Genomic DNA, 27,197 nt, shown 5'->3' with positions numbered 1-27,197 from the left:
AATGGCCCTTGTGTGTGTTTGTTTCTAATCGATACAAAATGATACTGCGCAGGAGCTCATCAGCAGCGGGCGTCGCAGCTGACAGAGACGGTAATCTATAGCTTTGCCGAGCTATACTTAAACACCTCCCTCCCACTGCTTCCCTCACCCAAAAAAGAACGGGGATTGTCTATCTTCTAATCTCCCCTTCAGGGTTTCTTCATTTTTTTTTGGCTTCTTTCCATTGTCTCCCTAAGATCTCCCAGATTTAAAACTCCTTGGAGAGTAACATGGCGTCATCAGCACATCCCCCGCTGAGATGGGGAGAACCTGCCCTCAAGGGCTCAGCCTGCGAGGAGATACATCATTTTCTTGATCTGTATAGTGCAGCGCCATCAGATCGCTTTGCTTTTCCCAATGGGAAATGCAGCGTGAGGTGTAAAGTTTGGCCAGGAGGCATTTTCGAGTTATTGATGGGGTTTAAAAGTAGAAAAGGGCGTCACAAAAAAAAAAAAAAAAGAATGAATGAATGAAAATGAAAAAGATATAGAATAACACAAAAAATTTATTTTTTGTGTGTTATTTTATTAAATAAAGATGATCCGCAGCTTAGAAAACCTAAACGTTTCTCAAAATATGCCAATACTTCATAAGACCTAGATAGTTAACTAGTTATCTAAGCTTTGTGAAAGTAAAAAATAAGTTGAGCTGAAGGACAAGAGTGGTCAAAAAATTTGCACAAGGAACACGAAAACTTTCAAACTTTTTTTTAATGGCTTTAATTATTTTTCTTTTTCATTCCCATGGCATTAAAGATGGTACTTTCCTGTAACCTGACTCCGCCAGATGGATTTGCAGCTCCGCATATCCATCTGGAAACCTTCGGTTGAAGTAATTTTGGGAAGGGGCGAAAATACTGGTTAGCTGATTGGCCTATGTTGGTGATAGACGTGCCAAATAAACCAATCCGATCAACGAAGCATATGACGTACTAACAGCCAGGCTACTCTTGCCGAAACCAGTCGGGAGAAGAGCAAAAACACCTTTTCCTCTGAGAAAAACCTCCAGAGCAGTGTTTTGCTCTTCTTTCAGTGAAGAAATACTCTGCAATTCCGATAAAACTTGCCCGATAGCCACGCTAATGCTAGTTTCATCGGCTGAAAATAATGTTAGCTTAGCTTTTACGATGTTCCAATTTAAACATTAATCATAATTTCAGAGCATAGGGCTACCGCTGTTGGAACACGTGATTGACTGTGTTAAAGTAAATTATACTTTACTTAACCAAATGTTAACTCTTTAAGAGATCAGTAATTAGCCTGAAAATGCTTTGCTAACATTACTAGCTGAAACTAGGAAGAAAACTGTCACAAAAAGGCGGGATTTCCTGAAATAACATGCTGTCTTTTTTTTGTTGTTCTGGCCGATTCCACCGTCAAAGCGACAAAAGTTGAGTAAAGCTCGGCTTACACTGTGCGATTATTCGACATTTTCGGGCCGATTTTCCAGTAGTGCGAGAATTTTACGATCGGGCTGACTTTCAGCCTGATCGTGCGTTGTGTAATGCACAGGGGGTTACGAGAGGCGATCAGCCTCTCACGACCACCTCCTGATCAGGATCGTTAGGTCGGGAAAAAAATCAAACATGATTGATTTTCTCCCGACCTTCATGGGCAAATCGCTCAGTGGGCAAACAAGGATTCTTTTTTTCTTCTTCCTCTCAGATGTAAACAAAGAAGCATGATGGGGAGACCATAGTAGCCGTATTTGCCATGTCTTGACGATTAGACGAGTCTGGCAGCTCCATCTCACTGCGGAGCTGAGTCCCATGTGATCTTTAGATGTACAGTGTGAGCAGGTAGATTGCATCAGAGCTGAACATGCATCGTGAGCTGTGAACTGTACGACGAAACAGCCTGCGTGCAACAATTGAAGAAATCGCAAAGTGTATGCCCGGCTTAAGAGAGATGGTGCATAAAAAGCAAGCCACAAGGTACAAAAGGAGCATGCTCTCCTGAGTGTAATATTAGGGACCTTGTGATATTAAATATGCAGGCATAAAACATTATAAATGCACATAAAGAGTAGTATTTTAAATAAAACTGTTCCTAAGACTTTTTTTTACCATTTTTCCAGAATTCTTACTTCATACTTTAGGTGGTGTAGTTCACTGTACAAGAAATTCCTACAATTCTAAATGAAGAAAGTTCTTTTTAGTGTGACAGGACTGTTAAACATGGAGTTTAGCGGGGAAAGTAAAAAGCAAACACAAACATCTAAATGCCACAGAGAGGATTCCTTCTCCTCTTCTCCCTCTTTGACTAACAGCTCCATCTCTCCAGGCAGCCACCTAGCTTCAGATAAGGCGCTACGGAAACGGCTTAATTACACACGCAGCCTTATCAGACGACATTAGCCTCACGGTAATAATCAGCTCCTCCGTCAAAGCAGCACCTCGAGGCAGTTTTACACAGAGCGGGTTGCTGGCTGATAACAGACACCGCCAGTTGTTAATTCGCAATTTGCTGACGGAGTTTGAGGAAATAATGCACATTTGGTTGTAAAGCTGCCAGCTGCTTTATATGGGTGCACAAATAAAGACTTTCAACTGTTGCAACCCTTTTTTTTTTGGGAGGGGGGTTGGGGGGTGATCTGGCCTATAATATGTGGATTGTTACCCCCTTCTTTTTTGTCTGGGAGAAGCCGTCTTCACACTAACGACACGTGTGTGATCTTCAAAGCACCTTTCATCTAGCAGGAAAACCACAATGACAAAGCACTCGGAGAATGAGGGAAAAAAAAAAGAAACCTTGTGACCTTTGCTTAATGGAACAGAGAGATATTTTTCCCTCTTTCTCCGACAAGACACAACAGAAAGGCACGCATCCACGTCAAGCTGACACCTGGGACCTCCCCTCTGTTTTACTTTATCATAATATTGGCACAGCGTTTATGTGAGGACAGTGAAAGAAGGTGGACAAGTGTCATCCTAGGGGAATAGGAAAAAAGGGGTGATAATTTTTTGTATAGCAAAATTAACTGCATGAATGTATTAACACAGCATTTAAAAATTTGGATAAATTCTACATCAACAATACTGAATTAAGATCCTCAACTGCATTAACTCTGCTTTCATGCTAGATGGAAAACTAGAAAAAGTTGGGGTTTGTAAAGATTGACCAATACAACCTTTTATATTTTATAGCCAATATTGATGATTTCGAACTCCGGTCTAACAGATCCCCAATATCTGCTGCTGATTTTTGAGGGCCAACTTTTATTTTTTTTTTTTACACAAGTCTCAGTTTCAAAGAACATACAAAAAACCTCAAACAAATATAGCCATTGGATAGCAAATAAGAGAAAGCAGCGATGCCTGTGCTTTACCTGACCACAAGGCATCACTGTTGAATGTGTAAATGAATCAGTGCATTTTGCAAGAAAGAAAGAACTAATAATATTGGCCAAAATTATCGACCACCTGACGAATTGTAAGTTACTGCCAAGGCAATACAGTAGTGTATGAAATGTCAAAGCAAAAGTGTATGCAACAATGCTTGTTTTTTGTTTAGTTCTTGATGCCAATTACTAACCTTGCATTTCTTAAGGTTTTCTTTACTGAAGCTATACTGAAAAATCTCAGTTATCCAAATTTCATCTTAGAGTCGTGATATCCTATTGGAATAAAAGCAATAATGGTTGCATGGCAGTCTTTACCTTGGCTGACAAAAGAAGACATTAGGGCTGCAACTAACGATTATTTTAAAAATCGATGAATCGGACGATTATTTTTTCGATTAATCGATGAATCGGACAAAAAATATTTTTTATATTAACCTCTTTATTCCAAAATAAACATTTTAGACAGAACAAACAAGCACACAAGTACAGGTTGCTCGTTAACTGTACTGGTGCAATATGAAAAATAAATGTTTGTGTTAAAACTACGCAAATTTACATGAGAAATGTAGCTGTACATCCACAAAATATAGGGTACTTTGTTTCATAAAGCGCAAAAAAAGACATTTTTGTTTTTAAAAGCCCCTAAGGGGTTCAAACAATAGGCCCCCCCATTTCAACAAATTAGTTTTTTTAGACTAGAAGAGTTCTGCCTTTTAAGACAGGAAAGTATAGCAGTTAAAGTTGCTGCTTGAGAAAATACTGAATCATAGAGATAAAAATAGCCCTGTGATTCAAATTATAAATTGTATTTGGAATAAAAATGAGAGAACTAGGGGTGCTAAAACACACATCCTCCAAAGACAGATATTTACATGGGAATGTGGCAGATAATTAATTGACATATTACTGATCTTGCTGGATTTTATTCTGCTTTACTTCCATAAATTGCAGGATCTTCTTTACTTTAACTTTGCCAGAAGATTTAAACTTTAAAAGCCTTGCCCTCATAATTTGCAAGTTAATTTATTTATAAAGAAAATATAAACGCTGCTTAAGCTAATTCAAATGAAATTAAAGGTAAAATAAGTAGCCAACCTTATCACTGTCTGTAACCTACTAACACGGTAAGGAAAGCATCAGATGAGCTACCTGAGAAACTAACGTTACGTTTCCCCACTTTAAAACCAAACAAACATGGTGCTTCCGTGCCATGTTAATTTCTTTTGAAAAAAGTTGCATGTTATCACTTTTTTCGCTTTACAAAGCGCAGGCTATTTTAATTATTGTGATCAATTTGCGCCGTCAATCCCGGTGCATGCGCGCTTCATTTGCAGTCTGGACGCTGAGGCTGACTGCAGCGCAGAGAGGGACTCCTGCGGGAAAACGCGGTTGGGGTGGAGGAGGCGCCCCACGGCAGAGTAGGAACGATACATGCTTTCACGTAAGAGTCTCCAAAAGCCGCCAGTGACACCGAAAAAAGTCGCCAGATTTGTCGCTAGAACGCTTTTTAAAAAAATAGTCGCTGGAGGGGTCTGAAAAGTCGCTGAGTTGGCAACACTGCACCTGCGGCGCTGACTCGCTCTGCCTTTTTTTTTTTTTTTCTTCCTCTTTCAGTCAAGAGGCAGTGATGACGGCGCGGCGGATGACGCAATAATCGCGCGACACAACTAATCGATGATGAAATTCGTTGCCAACGCTTTTAAAAGTCGATTTTTATCGATTTTATCGATTCGTTGTTGCAGCCCTAGAAGACATTACCCCTATCTCTTTTTCTATAGTTTCTAATCTGTAGTAAAGCAAGTATCAGCCCCATCTCTCGCGACCACTTCCCGATTAGGAATCTTAAGCTTAAGAGAAAATCGGACATGTTTGAAATTCAGTCGTCCTTGTGATGTGTTGGTGGCCAAATCCTGCTGTTGAAGCGGGGCTACGAGCGTCTACAAGGAGACTTACCTGAACCTCGCGCACAGCGCATTTCCAAAACAACGAAGTTCTTTTTCCAGACTGACGAGTTTGCCATCTCTCGGCACTAAGTCTGATGTGTGGTATTTGGACGTACAGTGTGAGCAGTTAGAAATCATATCACAGCGTTGGGACGTACAGAGTGAGAACATATAGCTGTGAAATTTTAAACTATGCAGTTTTGTTGTACAGTTTGAGCTGTAGCTGAGTACAACGATTGAAAATATCATACAGAGTATGCCCGGCTTGAGCTGTAATATTGTGAATATAAATAATTTCACAGCAATGTGAGTTTCCATCTGTGTTTGCAAAATAAAAAAATGCCCTTCACCTCAAACAGGCTCAAGAGTTGTCGGGCCAAAACACTTAGAGTGAGAAAGTTGAAGCTGGGAAATAATATGCACTCATTACTTCTGAAATTCATTACTTCTGCTGTTTTTTTTCACACCCTAGTGAAATTTATTCAGAATGTTCCTAAGGGTTGTTACATAAGTAACAACACATATCCTTGTTGTGATCTTTAAGCGCGTTTTTTTAAGGATACAGCCTTTTTAGAAATTGCTGATTCTTAATTGAATCCTGTTTTTTAGTTTCTCAAAAGGATACAAGTCACAATTTACTTAAAAATAAGCTTGTAAATAGATACATTGTTTCATAACTCTTTTTTTTTTTATTAATTCTTGTATTTAGAGCAATTTCCCTTTCCGCTTAGCTAGAGCCACTGTTTACCGTATATCTGTTAAGTTCTGTACTTCAATTTTCAACCTGTGTGATAAAAGTTAAATGGCAAATATAGCACTGTTTTGTTAGATGTCTCTTTTGGACAGAAAATGAACAAAAATATTTTATATTACATAATAATATTGCAATTATTTAATTATCAACCTTGCTTTGGCCCAGATATAAAAACCAAAGCAAATGTTCTCATTAAATTTTTTGTTAAAACTTTGTTCTTCCTCTAAAAGTTTTGACTTGATATTTTCAATAATTGCTGGTTAAAATCTTACTTTAAAATCCTAGGTTACGAAGCCTCATGTTGAGGACATACATCATCTTTACCTAAAGGTAGCCTTAACAGTTTGTCATTTATTGGAACTAACCTAAACTAAAGGCGGGTGGACTTAAAGATCTACCCCCCATACGATCTTTAGCTCTAACCATTACAGAACTAAACAAGGTCTAAAATGAATGGATGGAAAGATATTTGTAGATAGATGGATTGACAAATGGGCAGACAAACAGATGGACAATGGTACAAATGGATGGAGAGACAGATAGATTGGCAAACAAATACGGATGGACAGGCCGACAATAGTTGATAGATGGATGAACAAAGACTCTACCTATTCTACCATTTTTATCCCTTCTCACAGTTATGTTGATATGAAAAATTCCAGACTTTCAAATCCTTTCTGTTGTCTGGTTAAAACCTAAGAATAATGTTTTTTTTTTTTAAGTATTTCAAACCAGTTTCACATATTTCCTTCATGATTTCTGGTTATCAGCCGATCAGGTGTTGTCACATTTGGGTTATCCATTCCTCCATATAGAGAAATCTACACGTGTTCCCCCTGGAAGCTCAAAGTGGCGTGGCGAACAAACAGACCCAAGAAACTGAGATATACCGACCTTGAGAGTGACACGGACGTTATTAAGAGCTCTTAGTCTCTCGATACAACAACTGCACTGCTTATAGAGACCTCTTCTGCTCCATCTAAATAGCTTGTGACAAAGTGTGGAGAATGTCTTTGTTCTGGTATTAACTGGAGGGTAGGAGAGGTGAGGGTGAAATAGGATCAACACAACAGAAGACGCATCTCAAGACCAATGCAGAGACGATGAGATAGAAAGAGGGAAAGAGAGTAGCAGGTCTTGGAGGCTGGCGGGGTAATCCTGATGACTGGAGCAGCGTTGAGCTCCGTGGGGAGGGGAACTCTGTCTCTCTTTAAATGGATTTGGGTGAAATGCTGTTTATCACCATAGTGCTCCCTCTCAGCTGTCAAAACCACACTAATCTAATCGGGGTGGGGGGGTTGAGGAAGTTGGGGTGCTTTCAACATGGCTCAGTACATATTGGTCTTGCTTGTGAGATTGTGCATCTGACTAAATCAACCAGACCATGAAAACATATTTGTGTGTGTGGTAGAGGAAGTCAGCAGCAACAGAGGTTTTATACTGGCGTTAGCACCTTGTGGCGGGATTTGGAAAGTCTATGCCCCGGTTGTGGGGACCCCATTGTGTTCAGCAAGCTGGCTAATCTTCATTACCATACACAATTATGGGTGCAGGACAATGGATGACTTAGATGGAATAGGGGCAGAGAGACAAAATTAAGAATTGGGATAAAGGGAACAGCAAAGTGGAAGAACTTAACCATCTACTCATATAAGACCCGTTGAAAATTATATTAATAATCAAGGTTCACCTTCTAGACATCTAGCATCTACTCTGGTGTAGTGCTTGCACTGATAAGAGCCGAAACATGTTATTCTTACATGGTTATAGAAGCCTGAACGAAAAGTAAGCTTGCCTATAAGCATGTCCAACTGTAGAGGCAAGGATTGCCAGCTATGGCACTCGTTATACCAAATTTAAGGTTAAGAAACAGGTCAGTAGCACAGTGCTGTCAAAAAGGGCTGGATACTGCAATTTTTAAGCAACCTTTTCAGTTATGCAACCGAATGACTTTATGTGCACCCAAACCAGAGGTGTGAGTGCTGTCGCTTCCTCTTTATCCCACAGCGACACTTTCAAAACAGACCTGAGTGACGAAGATTAGCCCAGGCAAGCCGCTTAAAATATTGAAAGATTTTTCCTCTCCATTCTGCTGTGGGCTCTTCTCCAAGAGATAGCAAAGAGAGAAAGAGCGTGTGTGAGTTAAGGTTGTGTGTATCAGGCGGAGTCGAGGCAGCGAGGCAGGCTGAACCCAGTAACCTCTGGTGCAGAGCGTCTGGTTTTTCAGTGGGAAGCAGAAGCGGACGGCTAGCACTTTTCACCCCAATTTCATCCTGACAATATGTGGACGCTTAGCAGAGGGAGGAAGGATGGTTAGACATATTTAGAACGGTGTTTGATAGTCATTGACTTTAGCCTGTAGGTTCGTATTTGGTTTGATAAGCAGGTGACTTCAGGGTAAAGGTAGAAACCACACTTAAAAACAGCCTTCAGACTTTCCGTTAGTGCTTAAATTCAATAGGTCATATGAAGTATATGCAAGGACTTTATATGGTGGGGGGAGGTCTTCAATTTCTTTCTAATCCAGCAACCTATGATTGATGGGAAGTCTGCCAAGTACCCCTTGTAAGTCAAAAACACATAAACCCAAGTTATATTGGGAGACTGAGGATTTAAACAAAGGTAATGATATTACAGGGTGGAATGTTGCTGACATTTAAACAGCCCCATTGGCAAAGTTGCAAGCAAGATTGATAATGTGTAACACTCTGGGTTAGTTCTACACATGATTAATGTGGGACTGTTCTGATCGAAGTAGTTCAACAAAAGGAGGGACGTTCAGCAGAACCTTCAAAGCTGACTGAGGGAAGCGACACCTTGTGTCTACCAATCAAAGGCTCGTTTTAACCAATCATGGTAGAAAATTAAAATGTTAACAGACACTGCAAGAAACCACAGCAAATTGAAAGGTTATTGATTTGTATTCTACAAACATGTTAACTTTGGTCTAGGTGTGGGCTTGCCAGCTATTGCTTTTGTCACAGCTTGCTTTGTCCCAACTAACACCATAACCCTGAAACATCACTGGACTTAGATGATCGAAGAGGGAGCGGAACAACATGGGTTCTTCTGCTTTTGTAAATGCACAAATATCACAAGAATTCAGCTTGCAACCAAATTTGAGCTATATGTGCCACCTTACACTATAATGTTGCAACCCAATTGGGCTTTGAACGGTTGAAGCGGGAGCGAGATAGATTCTTGTGAGTTTGTAAATGCACAAATACTGTGAGAAGTTTGCTTGGAGGCAAGGTTAAGCCAATGCAAGGAAGGCTGGACATATCCCCGTCCCACATGTATTGTGAAGGAAACACTTTAGATTTTATAAAATTATGTTTTTCATTTTATGACCATTGGGTTCTGTCATTTTTTTTTTCTTATGGGTCTAGGCCAACAAAGAGTAAAGAGTAATTGTGAGGGGTAAGCAACAAAACATTTTTTTCCACTTATATGAACAAAATTCAGAAAAGTGCACATTTGCATTTCACTTTATAAGTCAACAGCTTGTGGAGCCACAAGTTCCCACAAACATTACTGTAAGATGTATGGTGTATGTCCAGTTTTGAAAGTCTACAATTGGAAATATTTACCTTTTTTGCTTTTTTTTTTTTTTGTAGAAAATTTGAAAAACAAAAGATTTCCATTTTTGGCATAAAATGTAAAGAAAGTTCTAGAAGCAGGATTTATCTATTTTTAAAGCCCTGAAAGTAACACCTGCTCTGGTGAGTATACAACGCTGTTGTTAGTTCTCCACACGTGTAAACTCCATAACCTCTGTCTTTCTCTGCCCTTCTTGCTCATAGACACACACATACACAGATGAAAATTATTGATGTTCTCTCTTATAAAACAGTGGCTGCTCCCTAAAGTATTCCTGGCAACATCGCAGGGGCTGAAAATAGCAGCCGACCCAAATAAGTGTCCCCGTCGGAGTGTGGAAGGAACCAGACCAGAGCCACTGACGGCTGGCTTTACTAATTGGCATCACTTTTCAATGAAATAATATCTGGGGCAATAGACTGAATAACACATGGCAGTAAACTGGAGAGCAGGGACGAGCGGGTAAGGGGGGATCCCTTCGTTCTTGTAAGCATAGATTATCAAATACTTTCCCTGAAAAGACACAGCAGGAAACAGGGTTAAATATTTATGTCGCCGCACCAGTTTAGTTCAAAAGTGGATGGAAATAACATCCACAGCAGGAGTTGCTAAATGTTTTAATCCACAAACTGCTTCTTGTTTACATTTCTATCACCTACTCCCGAGAGAGAAATTTTGTTTCATTTATCATCATTTAACAGAAAAACAAGTTTGTCGGGGGGTTGACGTTCAGCCCCTATGGGGTGTCTTGTGTAAACACAACATTGGGACATAAGTTGTCCTAAAAATCTAACAGCTGTCCAACAGTTGGACTCTTAGAACATTACTATAAATGCCGGTTAGTAGGTCATCTTCTATCTGTAAAAAGAAGAAAATCATACAAGCATCATTTTTCAAGTAATAGATCCAAACATTATGGGGTAAACAGCCGGTAAACAATACCTCCTTAACGACCGACCCTTAACAATCATAGACAGGTTTCAGGTTTTACAGGAGACAATCCCCCCCTTTAACAACCGACCTTCAGAGTCATAGACAGGTTTCAGATATTACAGGCTAACAATGGAACCAAACGACCCACTCATCGGTTACCATTTGCATGTTTCCAAGCGATACAAGACCTTGTCTATAAAAAGACTCAAACTCACTGCGATCCAGACATTTAAATTGAGAAAAGCTTCCTGGAGAGGTGGCGAAACGTCTTCAAATCTTGGAAACCAAGTCCAGTGGATTTTTTTTACTTTTACGGAATGACTATGACCTGGATGACAGAGAATCGTCATCAGCATTATGGGGTAAACAAAAACATGTAAAAGTATTCGAACCAGAGATGCACCAATCAATATTTTGGGAGGTAATCAACGATAACTATCACTAAAATCTGTATCTGCAGATACTGATATTACTGATCACAGCATCACATCCAAACATTTTTCAAACTTTTATCAAGTACACAAGAATAAGAATTAGGAGAAAGTATCATAAATTGACTACTGTTTTAGTAAAGGGGACAGCAGAGAAGCTTTTTCAATTATTACTTTTTAGCTTAAACATTACAGAGCAGTTAAATACACTGGCAAAGGGTAAAGCAGTTTGAGAGAATATCTCACTGTTTCTGTTTTGTTTTTTTCCTTTTTATGAAGGACCAACATCTGCCAGAGCAACAGTTTACGCCAGAATATCAAAACAGCCATCCTTAAAATTGCACATGTACACTTGCCTGTACATCCAGGGTCTCCAAGTGGGCTGAAGGCATAAACACAGATGTCTTTTGGCAGACTAAATCTTAATTAGCACCAGGAGATTCATCTAATCAAAGGCCTGCCAGCTATCATTAAAGCTAAAACACACACTGCTCTCCTGAAGTACCAGGACAGAACAATGGGAAACAGAGGTGAGCTGTCACGCTGATGAATAGTTCTTCCCATAGGTCTCATTAAATCACACAAGGCGCCTTCCCAGGCCGTTCTTAGAGTACAGCAAGGTGTACAATCTCCACAGCTACTTTGTCTGTCTGCTATGACACATGCACAGCCCTTTTAAACCAGGATATATTAGGTGATATAAGTTACAGCAAAAACTTTGGCTAATGTAACATTAAGAAGAGTCTGCACAAACCAAATCTTACTCTATAGGGATTTGGAATGTTATAACTACAAAATACTCAGTTAGCTGGAGATATCAACGTCTTTAGGGTAATTTGTCACCCCTGTAATTCTTCCAGCACTTCTAGTGCCAGCTGCTGACAATGGAAAATGGAGTTTATCTATTTATGATCACACATCTGTGTCCTCGTCCCTGGTTTCAAGCTGCCAGAACAAGTACGTGTCGTGCATGATTCACTGAAGGGGAACCGGTTTGGACAAACAGAAAGCACATGAAAGGATAAAAAGATTTTAAACCAAGATTGGGTCTTGATCTAATAAAACAGGGAAGACATAAAAGGATAAAATAAAAAAGAGCAGGATATGAAGGTAAGACGGTAAGATAAGAGTGGACGGTAAAGTAAGGATTGCTGAAAACATCCGGATGCACTGGCTGACCAGTCAGTGAGCTTTGATGCAGCGAGCTGAAGCTGGTGTAAATACACACAAACCGGCTTTGCATGTTGAAGCACAACAGCTGAGCGCTGAGGTCACCATGCAAAGCATACACAACACTGCATGCAAAGACATTTATTTCCCAGAAACCAAAGCACATCCATTTGTCTGAAATGAAGAAATATAAGGTCAACCACGCAACCCCTTTCAGAGGGTGTTATGCCTTCGTGGCTGTCAGCACCAACAGCTTAAAGCTTTGATTGATAACATGCTTCAAATGAGAACAAATAAGCTGAGTTTACTTAGGGTAACTTGCTCTTGCCTCTCTCTTTCTGTCTCTCTCTTAAGTCTATCTCTTTTGCCCCATTCTGCTAGCTCTGCCCTCTAAGGGAGATGGTCCACATGACTGGATCTCTAGTTTCTGGATTGCTAGGATTCCCTTGAGGTGAGATTAGCTTCACAGGCTGACAGCTAAACAAACAAAAAGCTGATCTTCCTGCTTGCCAAGGCTGCCTAGCAACAGGTAGGTAGGAAGACGGGATGCAAGGCCTCGGATATCTGAGCCAATTAGCGCTATAATGCTTGCAAGGAGTGTGTATGTGTAGCCACTGTTAAATGCAATGGGTATATGTGAGCAGACTGGTTGATTAAGAAGTAAAAAAAAAAAGCTGAAGAAAGGAGAAGTTTACATAGGATGACTCATACTGTAGCTGGTGTTTTACATGTAATTTTCCTCAGCATTTTTTAAATTAATGAATGCAAAAAAGGCTGAAATTGTTCACCAGGAACATCAACCTTACAACCACTTGTTTGTCATTTTAACAACTTTTTAGTTTTCTTAAAACGATTTATCTGGCCTTAAGATCGACATGCTTATCTCAGTTCACATGATACTATTGGTCTTTTTTTCATTTTGAGACCAATACACACAGAAATGGTTAGCATGTCTGGCCAAAAAAAGAACATTCGGGACAGCAACCCCTTGGCAGTCCTCCAAGGGATGTTCAGGACTGCAATCCCTTGACAAGTGGAGAAATACCAAGAGCTAGGGTGGAAGAGGCTTGATGAAAAACTGAACGCCTTTGTCCACATAGACAAAGTACCTGAAGATCGGGGTTCTGCGCTCTTCCTGTCTTTATTTACAGAACCAAAATAAAGATTTTACTTTGAGATCTTTGGCTTTCTTTATTTGCAAGGTTATAATTTAAAAAAAAAGTATCTTTTGATGCAAAGTTTTGATTGATAAAGACTCCTTCTCAAGGTCTTGCAGAGAGAAATACTTGTCAGATTTCCAAAGAAAAGGCAAAAAAATTGGAGCCTTCCGAAAAAAGAGTTATTACTTATTTCAAAGCCTAAAACAAGTGTTGAAGACTGTCTTCTTTTTCTCTTTTCTTCCTCCGCTTGCCAAGCCCGGATGGCAGCAGCGAAGCATGTCGGATCACTGTAAGGTGCTGTAACGGCTTCCCGATTTCGCCTCAAATGATGTGAAAGTCATTGCCAAGCCATGTGTGCTGGAGTGAGGCGAAAAAAATGACTGGCTCCTCTCCTCACTGTTAATCAAAGCCAAGGTGGCAGAGCTTTTCCCAGACGGAAGCCATACATAAAGATGTGCTTGTTCACCGCTCCTCTCCCGCCACCCCCTGCCTCGTTCTCCCAACACAGTCTCCTTGCTGCCTGGCTTTTTGTCAGTAGATCCTCAGACAAATGAACCCTTCCTCGGCTGTGCTTTCTTTTTTTCATCAGTGCTTCCCCACCTTTTCATCAGCGCCCATAAAGGAGTACCCGGCACCTATCATGGGCAATCACCTCTAAACTGCCTGAGTGATGAGACAGAGGTGGCAGAGTTCACTAAGCGCTCTTATGGCATAATAGATGTTACTGGGTCAGGGGGTCAGTATTAAATCTTATTACAGATCATACACAAATACACAAACTGGATGGGTTGTGGACAAAAGAACGTCTCCAGTAAATTGAAAATAGACAATGAAATTTGTAGACTCCATGACTGAATCAACCTCGATTCCAGTGCATGATAAACTGAAAGGTTTACATTTAAAAGGACACAGTCAAATTACATTATATTTCAGATGTAACTGGAATTTCTTTTAATGAGGTTCTGCAAGTAGGCTTTAGTGGGGATGTACTAGAAATTACAGTTGCTGTAGATCTAGTTGATTTTCAACTGTGGAAGGTAATGACTTATCTCTAACAGTAGAAAGTGGACGGACACTTGCTGTAACCATCAGCAACTGGCTTCATTAGCAGGCAAGCAAGATCTGCAACATTATCTAAATCAGAAATGCTCTTGATCACACCACAACAGACTTTTTCTCTGCCTAAGACACACAAAACTAAAATCTTGAGTTAGTGGCATCTAATGCAGGAGTTTGCCTTGCAAACTTGTTGGTTCAAACCCCAGCTCTGGCTTTCTTGTGCCCTCCTGCAAGACACCTCACCATAATTGCCTACTGATCATGGTCAGAGGGCCCAGTGTCACATCTGTCACTAACCCCAAGGGAGATGTGGCTAGTCTAGCTTTCCACTATCAGCGTGTGCTTATAAGAGTGAATGACTGAATGTAGCGTAGAGCATTTTGATCAAGTCTCCTGACTTTGAAAGTAGTGCTATATAAATATATGCCATTTACAATTTAATGCATGTATGGCACTATTTATTAAGATGGTAAGGCATTGTGGGAGGATCAGGCTCTATTAATTACCTGCATAAATACTGCAAAACTGCCAACAGATGATGCACATGGGTGTTTATATCTCATCATCATGCCCCAAGCTTAAATTCTGCTTAGGCTAAAAAAAGGACTATTTAAATACTATCAGGAAGAACACTTGGTGTATAATTACCTTATTTACCATGATTCTATAGTCATCTGGGGTAGAAAAAAATAAAGACTTTTATAATTAACAATTTTAGCTTCTCAAATGGAAAAATTAACACTTACCTTCTATGCACAGGTAAGACAGAGACCCACATTGCAGTCACAATGCTAAATAACTCCATCTATCAGCGTGCCTCGGTTCTTCCTCCTGCTAATTGCGAAGATGCAAATAGGCTACTCCAAACAATAAGTATTTTGTACTTAAGGTGAGTCTTTAAAACCTATGAGGACCCAAACAATTTCTAGATTTTTTGTCTACAGGAGATCTAAAAACACCTTAAACAATGGAGGACTGCCAATTATTTGTTCCAACAAAAAAAGACAAAAGAGAATCCGTCAGTTCAACAGGACTGATTTGTTGGAACCTGTATCATTGAACACTTGTAGATTCCTTACGATAACTGTACTTGTATGTCAAACCCTTTCAGACTAAGTAAGTCTTCTTACTAAACGATTCAACCTCCCTCTGCAGAAAACAACAACAATATCCAGCAGAAATGGTGCACCAAGCAGAGCTACACAGAAAGGCAAGGCTCTGGAAGTCATCTTCATTCTACGGAGCATTTATCTTCTTTATCATCTGACTGAAGGACTCCATCTTCAGGCTCAGATTGCAGAAAGGAAGGCGGTTCACATCATGTCCAAACAAGGGAACACTTTCATGAGTCATTTGGGAAAACAAACAAGAGTTAGCCCTATACTGTCTACAATTATTGATTGAATTCTAATTTAATTGATATTTTTCAACTGCTCTGGCAGTTCTTGCTGTGATAACCTGAGAGCACCTAGCTGCCAGGGTGTTTCAATCATAATTGGGGAGTACTAAAACAAAGCTTACATAACGACCCTGCAATCAAAAAATTAAGACCGTGTTAATTCTATAGGAAGGAGGAAGGAGGAGATGGGAGCGAAGGCCGGTTAGTCCCAGACATTTGGCTGTGTAGGAAAGCAGATGTGGCTGGCCAAGGATTACATAACATGTTGAGACATACACACACAGACATGCGGAGAGATCCGTATACAGATGCATATGGATCTCTGCAGCTCCGCTATTGTCGCTTAAACCCCCAGAGCTCCCAGAGAGGCTCCTTAATGCTGCTGCACTTTGCTGGTGCTGACCACAGCTTTAATAGACAAACGTGGAGCTATGTTTCCCTTGGAGGCCTCCGTCAGAATGCTAAATGACTCCATCTATCTGCATCCCTCACTTCTTCTCCCTGCTTCATTGGGAAGCTCTATTCCTTCCAACACACTTGTTCTGTCAATGTCTGTCTGCGTGTGTGCCCGTTACCCCTAAGGGTGGTAAAGGGTGGAAGAGAGTGGGGCTTCAAGCAGCCCACCGGACTGTGAAATGCAAAACCCTGCGGTGGCGAGAATGTGCATGCTCTGCAACTTCCACAAGGCCCCCCCACCTCCATCAGCGCAGACTAAGCTGACTCTGCCACTACTACTTGGGAGACGTGCATGTTATTGAGCCACCAATATGAAGTGGATGTTAGTAGATTCATCTGTGCTCAGTTCTTGCATATGGAGGTTGGCCACCTGCTCTTTTTTGAATTTAGAAACACCAAAGCCTTGTACATCACAAAGCCCATAATGGACCGAGGCATATAGTCATAGAAGAATTTTTCTTGGCTAGGCATCGGGAAAGCTGTTTTACATTAGCGTCCAAGGGCGATGTGTGCCAAACCCTTAATGGATGATATATGTGTTGGAAGGGATGAAGTGTGTCCAGAGGTCAATGATAGACCACTCAGGTTGGTGTTTGGTTACACTCCCCCCAATCACAATCAGGGTCCAGTCCAGCAACTGAGCACTCTACTTTCTCAATTAGACATTTATCTTTTGTAATGTAAAATATTCATATACAATGTTTGTGGTGAAGATTCTCATTTATGTAGGATTTTATTGATTTCTCTCTCACACAATGATTCAACATACAACTACACCGGCAGTAACCTTTAGTAACATTGTGACCCTCCATTAGACTGGATGTGTATAACCACCGTTGGTACAGATTGCAACAAACGCAGTCGATCAGAGTGGTTCTACCATGTGGCGCGCAGCCCTTTTTTGAAGCATCCCAGATACAGTCGGGGGCTCGCCACTTCTCAAAAATATGCTCCATGTATCCATGTATGCAAAGGATCATTCAGCCAGGAAGTCAGTTGATGAAAAGCAAAGTAAAACTGGACGATTTTATGAGTAAAAGACACATTTTTCACAATGTGGGAAGCATTTTCTGGTATTTTATGTAATAGTACATTCTGTTCATACAGTTAATAAACAGCCATAATAAATATGAACATTGAATTAAAAAATCTGAAAAAAGAAAATATCAGAACTCATTTGGCCATGATAGAGCGACAGAACACAGGAATACTGTCCAAATTGAAACTTTACTGCTTTTTGCTTTATTTAAATTAGGGGTGTAAAAAAATTATCAGATTAATCATGATTAATTGGTTATTGATTGTAAAACAAAAATATGTTAACATTTTGCATTTAAGATAAAAAAAAAAAATGTCCGTCAATATACTCTACCCAGAAGTCCTCAAGAGGTAAAGTTTTAGTTACAGCTAGTAATTAAATTCTTAATTTCTTTAAGGAGCCTTTGGCTAACCGAATATTATCGCTCAGTCAAAAAAATAATCAACAGATTAATAGATTTGCAAAATAATTGTTAGTTGCCGCCCTAATTTAAAGCCTACAAGTACACCACTATAGGGTTTTGACGCTATCTTGGCTCAACTCTGAAGTTGAAGAGTTTACAAACATCTTCCACATCCAGTGAAACCCTGGCATGGTTATGCTATCAGTAAATTGTCATGTCTAGCAGCCACTTTGATGAAACTCAGACTTATGGCTTAAAGCTCAGGTAAGCTTGATGCATGTACGATCCATGCAGAAATGAAAAGCATAGAATCTAAATTGATTCTGGGTTTTCATTTTGAGGGACTTTATATAGAATTCCTATTCTACTTCATTACCGTCTACAATCTCAGTATCAACAAAGTGGCCCCGCATCATGGTGCTACCACCACCATGCTTTTCAGTTAATAAGGAGTTCTGATTTTTCAAATCATACTTTGTGTAATCACAGCCAAAAAGCTAAATTTTTGTCTTTTCTGCTCCTACAACATCTGGCTTCTGCTGTATAAAATGAACTCGCCCAAGGACACTAAAGTTGATCTTATAGAGGTTTCTTGTACCTGAAAGCTCTAAAAAAAATTCTCAGGATCCTCGTTAAAATTATTTTAAAACACTCCAAAAAACTTCCTCTAGTTGTCTGAAACTACCATTCTTCTTCTTGAATATATATCCAAGTATTTCAATTCTTTTTTTTTTTTCTTCACAGTGAAGCTAAAACAGGCTTTATCTGAGCAAATACAGCTTCACTGAAAATTGCAGGCAGGATAACAAGGCTTTTTTTTTTTTTTTTTGGTCCGAGGATGCAAAGCAACAGAAATTTCTCTCTCTCTCTCTCTCTTGGCTGTCAGAGAAACTGGGTTCCTCACATAATGAGCAAGTTTTTGACCAGCTCTGCTCGTTCCAAATCCCGCTCAGCCCTGCTGTTTGTTCCAAACCAAATCTGAACAACCAACTGCATAGGGATTTGGACACGAGACAGCACAGTTCAGTTTGGCTCTATTAGCTCCAATACTGGAACAAATAGCAGCCTCAAATGTACCATCTGCAGACCTCCAAAACACTTTATTCCCTTCTCCGCCCTTATAACTGGCTGAATCATGCTGCACAGACACCCATAGGGGACAAAGTCATCATTCCTGCCATCACGTCTCAGGGACCCATTTAGAGGTCCGACTACAACGGCCTCCTATCTCGCCATCAGACCCCATAAAAGCCATCAAATTCTAAATTGTGCCCAGAACACAGAAGGGACAGCCAACGCCATGGGTCCACTGCAGGAGACAAAGCTTTTAAGGCGAACCACGACTCATAATTCCTGCATTCAGCGGGGCTTGTGTTGTGCGATCCGCATCCGGCTACAATGAGCACAATGAGTGCTTTGCCAAGAACATCTCTGCCCTGCACGGGGAGAGGGGATTTCATAGTGTGGGGCCCATCATAATCCCCATGCTCACAAGGAAGCAGTGTGATCTTTTTATCCAAAGGAGGGTTTGTTTTCCGGAGAAAAAAAACAAACCTCTGAGATATTTACTTCATTGATTCACAGCAGGGCATTGAGGTTTTAAGCCCTCTTCAAAAATGCTTCTAAGTAGGGACATTGTTGGTTCGTTTCTGTTAATCAACTTGTTTTCATCACTGGGTGTTAAAAAGTGTTGTTTTGGTAACAGCAGGTGGCTTCACACTTGGAGGGTACAGTAAAAACTAAAAAAAAACAAAGATTTATAGAGATTTGGGGCCAGTTTGAGGGATTAAACAGTTAAAATGTAGTCTCTTCAGGTGGCAAAGTGTTAAAATTGTGCGACCAAAGTATAGTCCTTGACTTATCCGCACAGGTTTGGGTCAAGGCTTTGCTTCACGACTCTTTAAAAATAAAGTTCACAAACAAAAAACTTTCTCTTTTTTTTTGACTGTGTTTCTTATGGCTTCTGTTAGTTTTGCCGTTTTGGGTTTTCCATATTTTTCAATTTCTTTACCTTTTCCCAGGTGTTTTCTACTTTATTTCTCCTGCGTAGCTTTAAGTGTTTTGCAGTTGGTTTTGTCTTTACTTTTCTTCCTCAGCGAAAGCCATTCGATAATTCAGAGATTTAAAACCCGTTTCTTAACATTTGTGAGTTGTTAGCACCTGTTTTCATGTTTTTTACACGATAATTGTGTTGTCGGTAATCATTGGGTCCTCAGTTTCGCACTCTTTTCTATGCCAACCCTCTTGTTTACCTTGCTTACAATAAGAACATCTTCATATATCTATATCCTAACAATTTATGTATCAAGATGCAAGCTTACTGGTACAAATAATCTTACTAGAAACACTTTCCATTGTTTTTGTGGGTCATTTCAACTTTAACATGTAAGATGTTCCCATAATAAATGGAAAGAAATTGATGTAATGTCTGCAGACTGAAAAACGAAGGTACAACGATGGACTGAGGTCACCTTTCATTGAAGACTGTATTTGTAAAGTCATCAAAATCCCTTAACAGCAAAAAGAACAATGTTCAAAGGCAAAATTACAGGTTAAAAGGGTTCCTAACCAAACATTGTTCATTTCTGAACTACATGGCTGTCCCAATTTCCATTCCCATACCTGCATCATCCTCGTAGGGTCATGGGTTGGATGCAGCACTGTTGTGTGGTGAAGCAGTGATCAGGCTAGAGGCAGGAATTACCCCAAACCCAGCGATCACAGAGTAATAAATGGCTAATTTTCTAAACATGTTTGTGTTTGGAAAGTTAGAAAAGAATGGAGTATCTGGATAGGACATACAGGGATTCAAACCAAGGACTTTCTGCTACCGGACTTTTAAGCACTTTTATGGTTAAAATAAAAACGTTTGTCACAAATTAATTTCATATGTATTCAACATTGACCAAATAGGCTGTCTGAAAGAGCAATGGACAGACAGATATAGTGATAGCAGTAAAAATTCTGCTAATGAAAAATCTATATAATTTTCATATATTTCCTATTTATCTGGAACTTAAAAACGCTCACATTACAATCTAAGAGTTTTCACAGTGTGTAAGTACCCTGGGTAAAGTTGTAGGTTGGTAGTACTGGCAAACTGTTTCTTAAACATCTCTGTTCACGCTGTTGTTCCAACTTTTATCTATTTTACAAAATAGCAGTTAACCTAATCTCCTAATGATGGCGGTACGTCCATCAATTCATTCAGCTTGATAATATTAAACCCATTGGAAAAAGACACACCAGGTTTGCTAACAGTCGTTCTCCATCTGGCATCCCGCAGGGATGCGATCTCGGTCCCCTTCATTTCAGGCTGGGAAATGCAGTACCTTAACAGAATCAACACAGCTAGCTAGGCTTGTCCCGATCCGATCCACGTATCGGATCGGGATGCCGATATTGGCAAAAAAATGCGTATCGGCAAAGCATGTAAAATGCCGATCCAGACTGCCGATCCAGTTTTTAAAAAAAAATCCGGTCCGTATTTTCCAGTTTCGCCGATTGAAACGATCCATTCCACTATTTTGCGCCAGTGTTCCCCTGTTTTGCATTTTTATTAAAACTTACAGTAATACTTGCACCTTTAACTGTTTACGGTTTTACTGCTCACTGTGCAATTTCAGATTGCTATTCATAATTTTGTCCAGTTTGTGTTTATCTCTTAATAAACAGATAGGTTTGTTGTTACCAATCATTGTGTTTTATTCAATCTCACCTAATTATAGCTGGCTAGATGTTATCAAGAGTACTAAAACCCTTTTCAACATGAGTCTTACAACTAAGGCTAAATACTTTAACTTAAACTTAAATACATAATAGGCTGGTATCGGCCAGTATCGGTATCGGATCGGAAGTCCAAAAACAATATCGGTATCGGATCGGAAGTGCAAAAACCTGGATCGGGACATCTCTACAGCTAGCTGCTGAATCATGATTAGTCTACAGCTTCTCAGACATAACCAATGTGTGAACTGAGACCCTACCACTAATTAAACACCCTAGGGTAGCTTTTATGTCACAGACACACTTAAAATCCCTTTAGAGTCCAGAAGGGAATACTTTCAGCTTAAGACTCCTGCTTACTTTTGCTGAAGATAATTACAGTGCAATGAAAGCTCAATATAGATAAAAATGTATAATTTGCCGCCTTGTTGTACAACACCTGGCTAATGATGCAAAAGGCCAGTTTGCATTAGGGGTGTGCAAAATAATCGTCATGATGATGCATCGTGATTCTAATTTTCATGATCTACTGCATCGATTCTTGACGCCAAGTATCGATTATTAATTTTAAAAAATTAGTAAATAAAATTGCATGAATGGTTGGACGAACATCAGCCAAAAACAAGTGTAATACAACTTCCAGTCCAGTAGATGTCGCTGCGGATGTGTTGACGCACACTGCCTTGTGTCACAAGCATTTCTACTGCGCCGAGTCATTCAAAAACAAAACATGGAGGAATGCATCGCAATAATTCAAGTATCGTGATGCATCGTGATAGAATCGCATCGTGGCCTGTGAATCGTGATTCGAATCGAATTGTGACTCCTTTGGCAATACCCACCCATAGTTTGCATACCGAAAGATATGGTAATGTTCATTTCACACATTTTTATGTAATATAGGGGTATGTAACAGGATGAAGGTGTGAAATAAGACTAAAATCATATCAGATTCAAGAGTCTCTACATTTTTTGTTGGAATAACTACTGAAAAGGTGGATGGAAATTCAGAATTAAACAGCTGCAGTTTAAAAAAAGCGCTTTATTTGTTTAAAACATCAGCAGAAAATTGAGGTAAACTGGATTTTTTTTGAAGAAGAAGAAATCTAATTTTTTTTACTGAATAGTGCTTCCTTTTTTTTTCTCCGAAGCAGATATTATGTTAGTTTAAAATGCTGCAAAACAATTCTCCTCGTCAAAGCAGAAAACTGCCATTTTCACTCCTCACAGATAAGAGATTTCCCAGCCTACACACGCAGCTGTCTCCCTCTTCCATTTGCATCAGGTATTGATTTTAAGACGCAGGCTGTGGGGTGAGAAACAGCGCTGCTGCATATGGTACATGGTGCGATAAAAAAAAAAAAGGCACTGACAGGGAGTTTGAGACTTGTTATGAAAAGATGCGTCGGTGGCGAACAGTAGGATGCCAATTAGGCTGCTCGGCCACGGAGAGGAGATCCACGGTCATGCACTGGTTTCTCCCCTCCTCCATCCTGCATCATCCAGCATAGAGCAGAGAAGTAGGAGAAAAAGAAAACAACAGCTACTCTTACAAGAACAATAACGGCATCATATTTCCATGCATTGATTTCCCTTCCTTCGCTCTCTCTATTTTGCATTATTTGTCTGGTCAGTCATGTGCACCATGAACGCAGAGTCTCCAACAGGCAATGAAGGCGGATTCGTCCCATGGTTGAAGGAAAACTGAAGGAAATGTTTGATTTAGGCAGCCTTTTCACCAATCACAACTCAAATATCCCTAGAGGATAACGGGAGTATAAACTTTTTTGCAACATACATCTAAAATAACTAGAGTCCAGTTTGCTGATAAAATATATCTATATATTTAATATTTCATTTAAAAATTCTACACAGTTAGAACTTACTAATTATTTTCTAAGTATGTAGAAGATTATTATTGACATTGATTCTGAACTTGTTGAAGAAATTGAACTACAACATATATAAATTACTATTATTACTTTTCTGTTAAATTCTAGGGCTCTTGTACTCCCCCTGCTGGTAGGGAGGTCTTAAGTAGCTGCTTCAGTTAGCTTTCTCCATGCAATCATGAATTGCAAAGAAAAATAAAATGAGAAATGGGAAAAGCAAACAGATATTAATTCGATATATATGATATTTGCAATATCTACACAAAAGTGAACCTTAATTCTCACATACAGAGTTGGAACCTCTCTAACATCTCCTTAATATCCTTCATATTTGAAGTTGTGTGCAAAATACTTTTAAATAACATAATATTAGGATATTATCTGAAAATAGTCTATTTGTTGACTTAATGTGTTCTATGTGATGGGGGACATGTTAATTTGTTGATATTTTTTCATTATTTTGGTGCAAATTGTAATTCTAGACATTGGGGATTGACACTAGCTATGAAGGATTAATATTAAAATCAAAATGTGTTATTAACATATTAGAGCTACATTTGGAAAGCTGATTTTTATCATTGTACTAAACTGACTTTTTTTTAAAGAAAAAATAATGATTGGGAGGACCTAAGCAGTTGCATAGTTTGTTTATTTCTCTGGCCGGCTCTGCATGCAGGTGGCTCCTGGAAGGACTTATAATTATAAAAGAAAAGGTGCAAAATAATTATTTCATTGCTTTTACATAAAAAAAAAATTCTCTTACTGATGTTTAATCACTCAAACAAGCAAAAAGATCAATAGTTTTTGCTGGAAAATTCAAACAAAAATCAATTTCAGATTTTTTTTATGAACCGGCTCCATGTGCCTCTACGTCTCCACACCTAACTTCAACGCAGAATGGCGGATAAAGGTGGAAATCAGTGACATTTGACTGCTTTTCTCTTTCCCTTCTTCCAATTAAAAATGAAAAAAAGCAAGACATGTAAGGGTATGTATTATGGATAAGAGAGGGAAAGGGAGGAGGGGGTTACAACTGAGTAATCTAAAGGATGCATATATTATTCACCAGCAATTCAGTGTGCATTATGAGATCTAGATCTTCATCTTCCACTAAAGCGTTTGACAGCTTTATTAGAGCAAAAATGGGAGAGGAAATACATTTTATTCCCTGTTGGAATCAAAAAAAGGGAAGAAAGTTAACGCCTGCTTGCAGAGCGCATGGGTCTGAGGGATGCGCCACGTACCTGCTGCCAGTTCTCCTCCAGAGATGGCATGGCTGAGAAGTAGCCGGTGTCATGGACGAGCTGAAGTTCCTGAAAGATGCTGTGGTTCGCCAAGACATCCATGCTGACGCTTCAGCGGAGAGCGAGAGAGAAGGAAAGGGAGGCGAGTATAAAAAAAAGAGGGGGGAAGAGAAAAAGCAGCAGAAGGATCCACCAGAAAACGCGCCTGCCTCCTCTCTGATGATCTCTCACACTTCTACATCCACTTCTTTCATATTAGTCCGTTTGGTGCGGATTAAAAGCGCAGTGCAGCGGCTGAACGCGGAGCAATTAGAGTCCCTGTACCTGCCCGCATAATCGGTGCGTAAAGGAGACTGGAGGTGGATGGACGCTCCACGCGCATCGGTGTTGCCAAAACAGCCTCTGATAGGGGAGCCAGCGGAGAGGGAGGGGCTTTGCTAAATGAAGGGGCGTGAGTACTTTTTTTGGTGAGTGGGCGGCCGAGTTGGTGAGGGAGAGGAGGTGATGGTAATTAGAGCAGTTTAAGGGTGGGACTTGATGGAACCCGATTGGCTCTGTTGGCGCTTCACTCCAACTGCATGTGGGCTCCATAGGTGAGCTATTTATGGATGGCTACTTAGATCTGGAAGAGCAACTCAGAGGCCAGTCTGAGTGGAGAAGTTATGATCCAAACATTAGGTTTTGAGGTCATTTTGTTAGTCCAATTGTTTTTAATATTCTTTTTTGTTTCTACATTTTTTATTTTATTTTTTTCCTACTTGCTTTGATTCTGTTTTATTTTCCTATATTTCAATCATGCAAAGCACTTTGCATTGTCTTTGTACTGAATTGTGCTATACAAATAAATTTGCCTTGCCTGGCCTTCCTTTAACCTTACTTAATAAGACGCATTTGAGCACCAATCTATCAGGAGCGCAAAATGGATGGATGGATGGATGGATGGATGGATGGATGGATGGATGGATGGATGGATGGATGGATAGATAGATAGATAGATAGATAGATAGATAGATAGATAGATAGATAGATAGATAGATAGATAGATAGATAGATAGATAGATAGATAGATAGATAGATAGATAGATAGATAGATAAAGGGGTGTTCTGTTAAGAATACACAAGCAGCAAAAAATAAACAAATAACAGTTCTATGATGGGTGTTCAATAAGTAATGCCACTGGCCCACTTCAAAATGTTTGATTGAGTTGAAATTTTGCAGGTGAAGTATTTTACATCTCTATAGATTAAATAGCCAATTACAGCTCTGAACTAATTGTGGTTTCTGTTTTACTGGCATTAAAACTGAGTCAAGTCTGAGTTTTTATATTTGAAAGGACGCACACAACCTTAGACTTTTGATCAAATGACAGTAACTTACAGGTGCTGGTCATAAAATTAGAATATCATGAAAAAGTAGATTGATTTCAGTAATTCCATTTAAAAAGTGAAACTTGTATATTATATTCATACATTACATACAAACTCATATATTTCAGATGTTTATTTTGTTTAATTTTGATGATTACAAATGACAACAAATGAAAATCTCAAATTCATCATATCAGAAAATTAGAATATTGTGAAAAGGTTCAAAATTGATGGCCCCTGGTGCCACACTCTAATCAGCTAATTAACTCAAACCACCTGCAAAAGCCTTTAAATGGTATTTCAGTCTAGTTCTATAGGCTACACAATAATGGGGAAGACTGCTGACTTGACAGTTGTCCAAAAGACGACCATCGACACCTTGCACAAGGAGGGCAAGACACAAAAGGTCATTGCTAAAGAGGCTGGCTGTTCACAGAGCTCAGTGTCCAAGCACATTAATAGAGAGGCGAAGGGAAGGAAAAGATGTGGTCGAAAAAAGTGTTCAAGCAAGAGAGATAACCGCACCCTGGAGAGGATTGTGAAACAAAACCCATTCAAAAATGTGGGGGAGATTCACAAAGAGTGGACTGCAGCTGGAGTGAGTGCTTCAAGAACCACCACACACAGACGTATGAAAGACATGGGTTTCTGCTGTCGCATTCCTTGTGTCAAGCCACTCTTGAACCACAGACAGCGTCAGAAGCGTCTTGCCTGGGCTAAAGAGAAACAGGACTGGACTGCTGGTGAGTGGTCCAAAGTCATGTTCTCTGATGAAAGTAAATTTTGCATTTCCTTTGGAAATCAAGGTCCCAGAGTCTGGAGGAAAAGAAGAGAGGCACTTCATCCACGTTGCTTGAAGTCCAGTGTAAAGTTTCCACAGTCAGTGATGGTTTGGGGTGCCATGTCATCTGCTGGTGTTGGTCCATTGTGTTTTCTGAGGTCCAGGGTCAACGCAGCCACATACCAGGAAGTTTTAGAGCACTTCATGCTTCCTGCAGCTGACCAACTTTTTGGAGATGCAGATTTCATTTTCCAACAGGACTTGGCACCTGCACACAGTGCCAAAGCTACCAGTACCTGGTTGAAGGACCATGGTATCCCTGTTCTTAATTGGCCAGCAAACTCTCCTGACCTTAACCCCATAGAAAATCTATGGGGTATTGTGAAGAAGAAGATGCAATACACCAGACCCAACAATTCAGAAGAGCTAAAAGCCACTATTAGAGCAACCTGGGCTAT

The 27,197-nt window shown here is 39.8% G+C and overlaps 1 protein-coding gene across 1 annotated transcript in view; it reads right to left on the bottom strand.

The window, feature by feature from the left end:
* Nucleotides 1-24,988, bottom strand: part of klf7a (Kruppel-like factor 7a) — a 66,473-nt gene extending 41,485 nt beyond the window's left edge. The window contains exon 1 of the mRNA XM_038281008.1: nt 24,591-24,988. Within this exon, the coding sequence (XP_038136936.1) occupies nt 24,591-24,692 (102 nt within the window). The 5' untranslated portion in view covers nt 24,693-24,988. The remainder of the gene's footprint in view (nt 1-24,590) is intronic.
* Between the last annotated feature and the right edge of the window lie 2,209 nt (nt 24,989-27,197).

Source organism: Cyprinodon tularosa, unplaced genomic scaffold (genome assembly GCF_016077235.1).
Source record: "Cyprinodon tularosa strain WSP-4 unplaced genomic scaffold, ASM1607723v1 ctg166, whole genome shotgun sequence".
NCBI lineage: Eukaryota > Metazoa > Chordata > Actinopteri > Cyprinodontiformes > Cyprinodontidae > Cyprinodon > Cyprinodon tularosa.
Note: the sequence above shows the minus strand (reverse complement) of the source record. Positions and strands in the feature narration are given on the sequence as shown.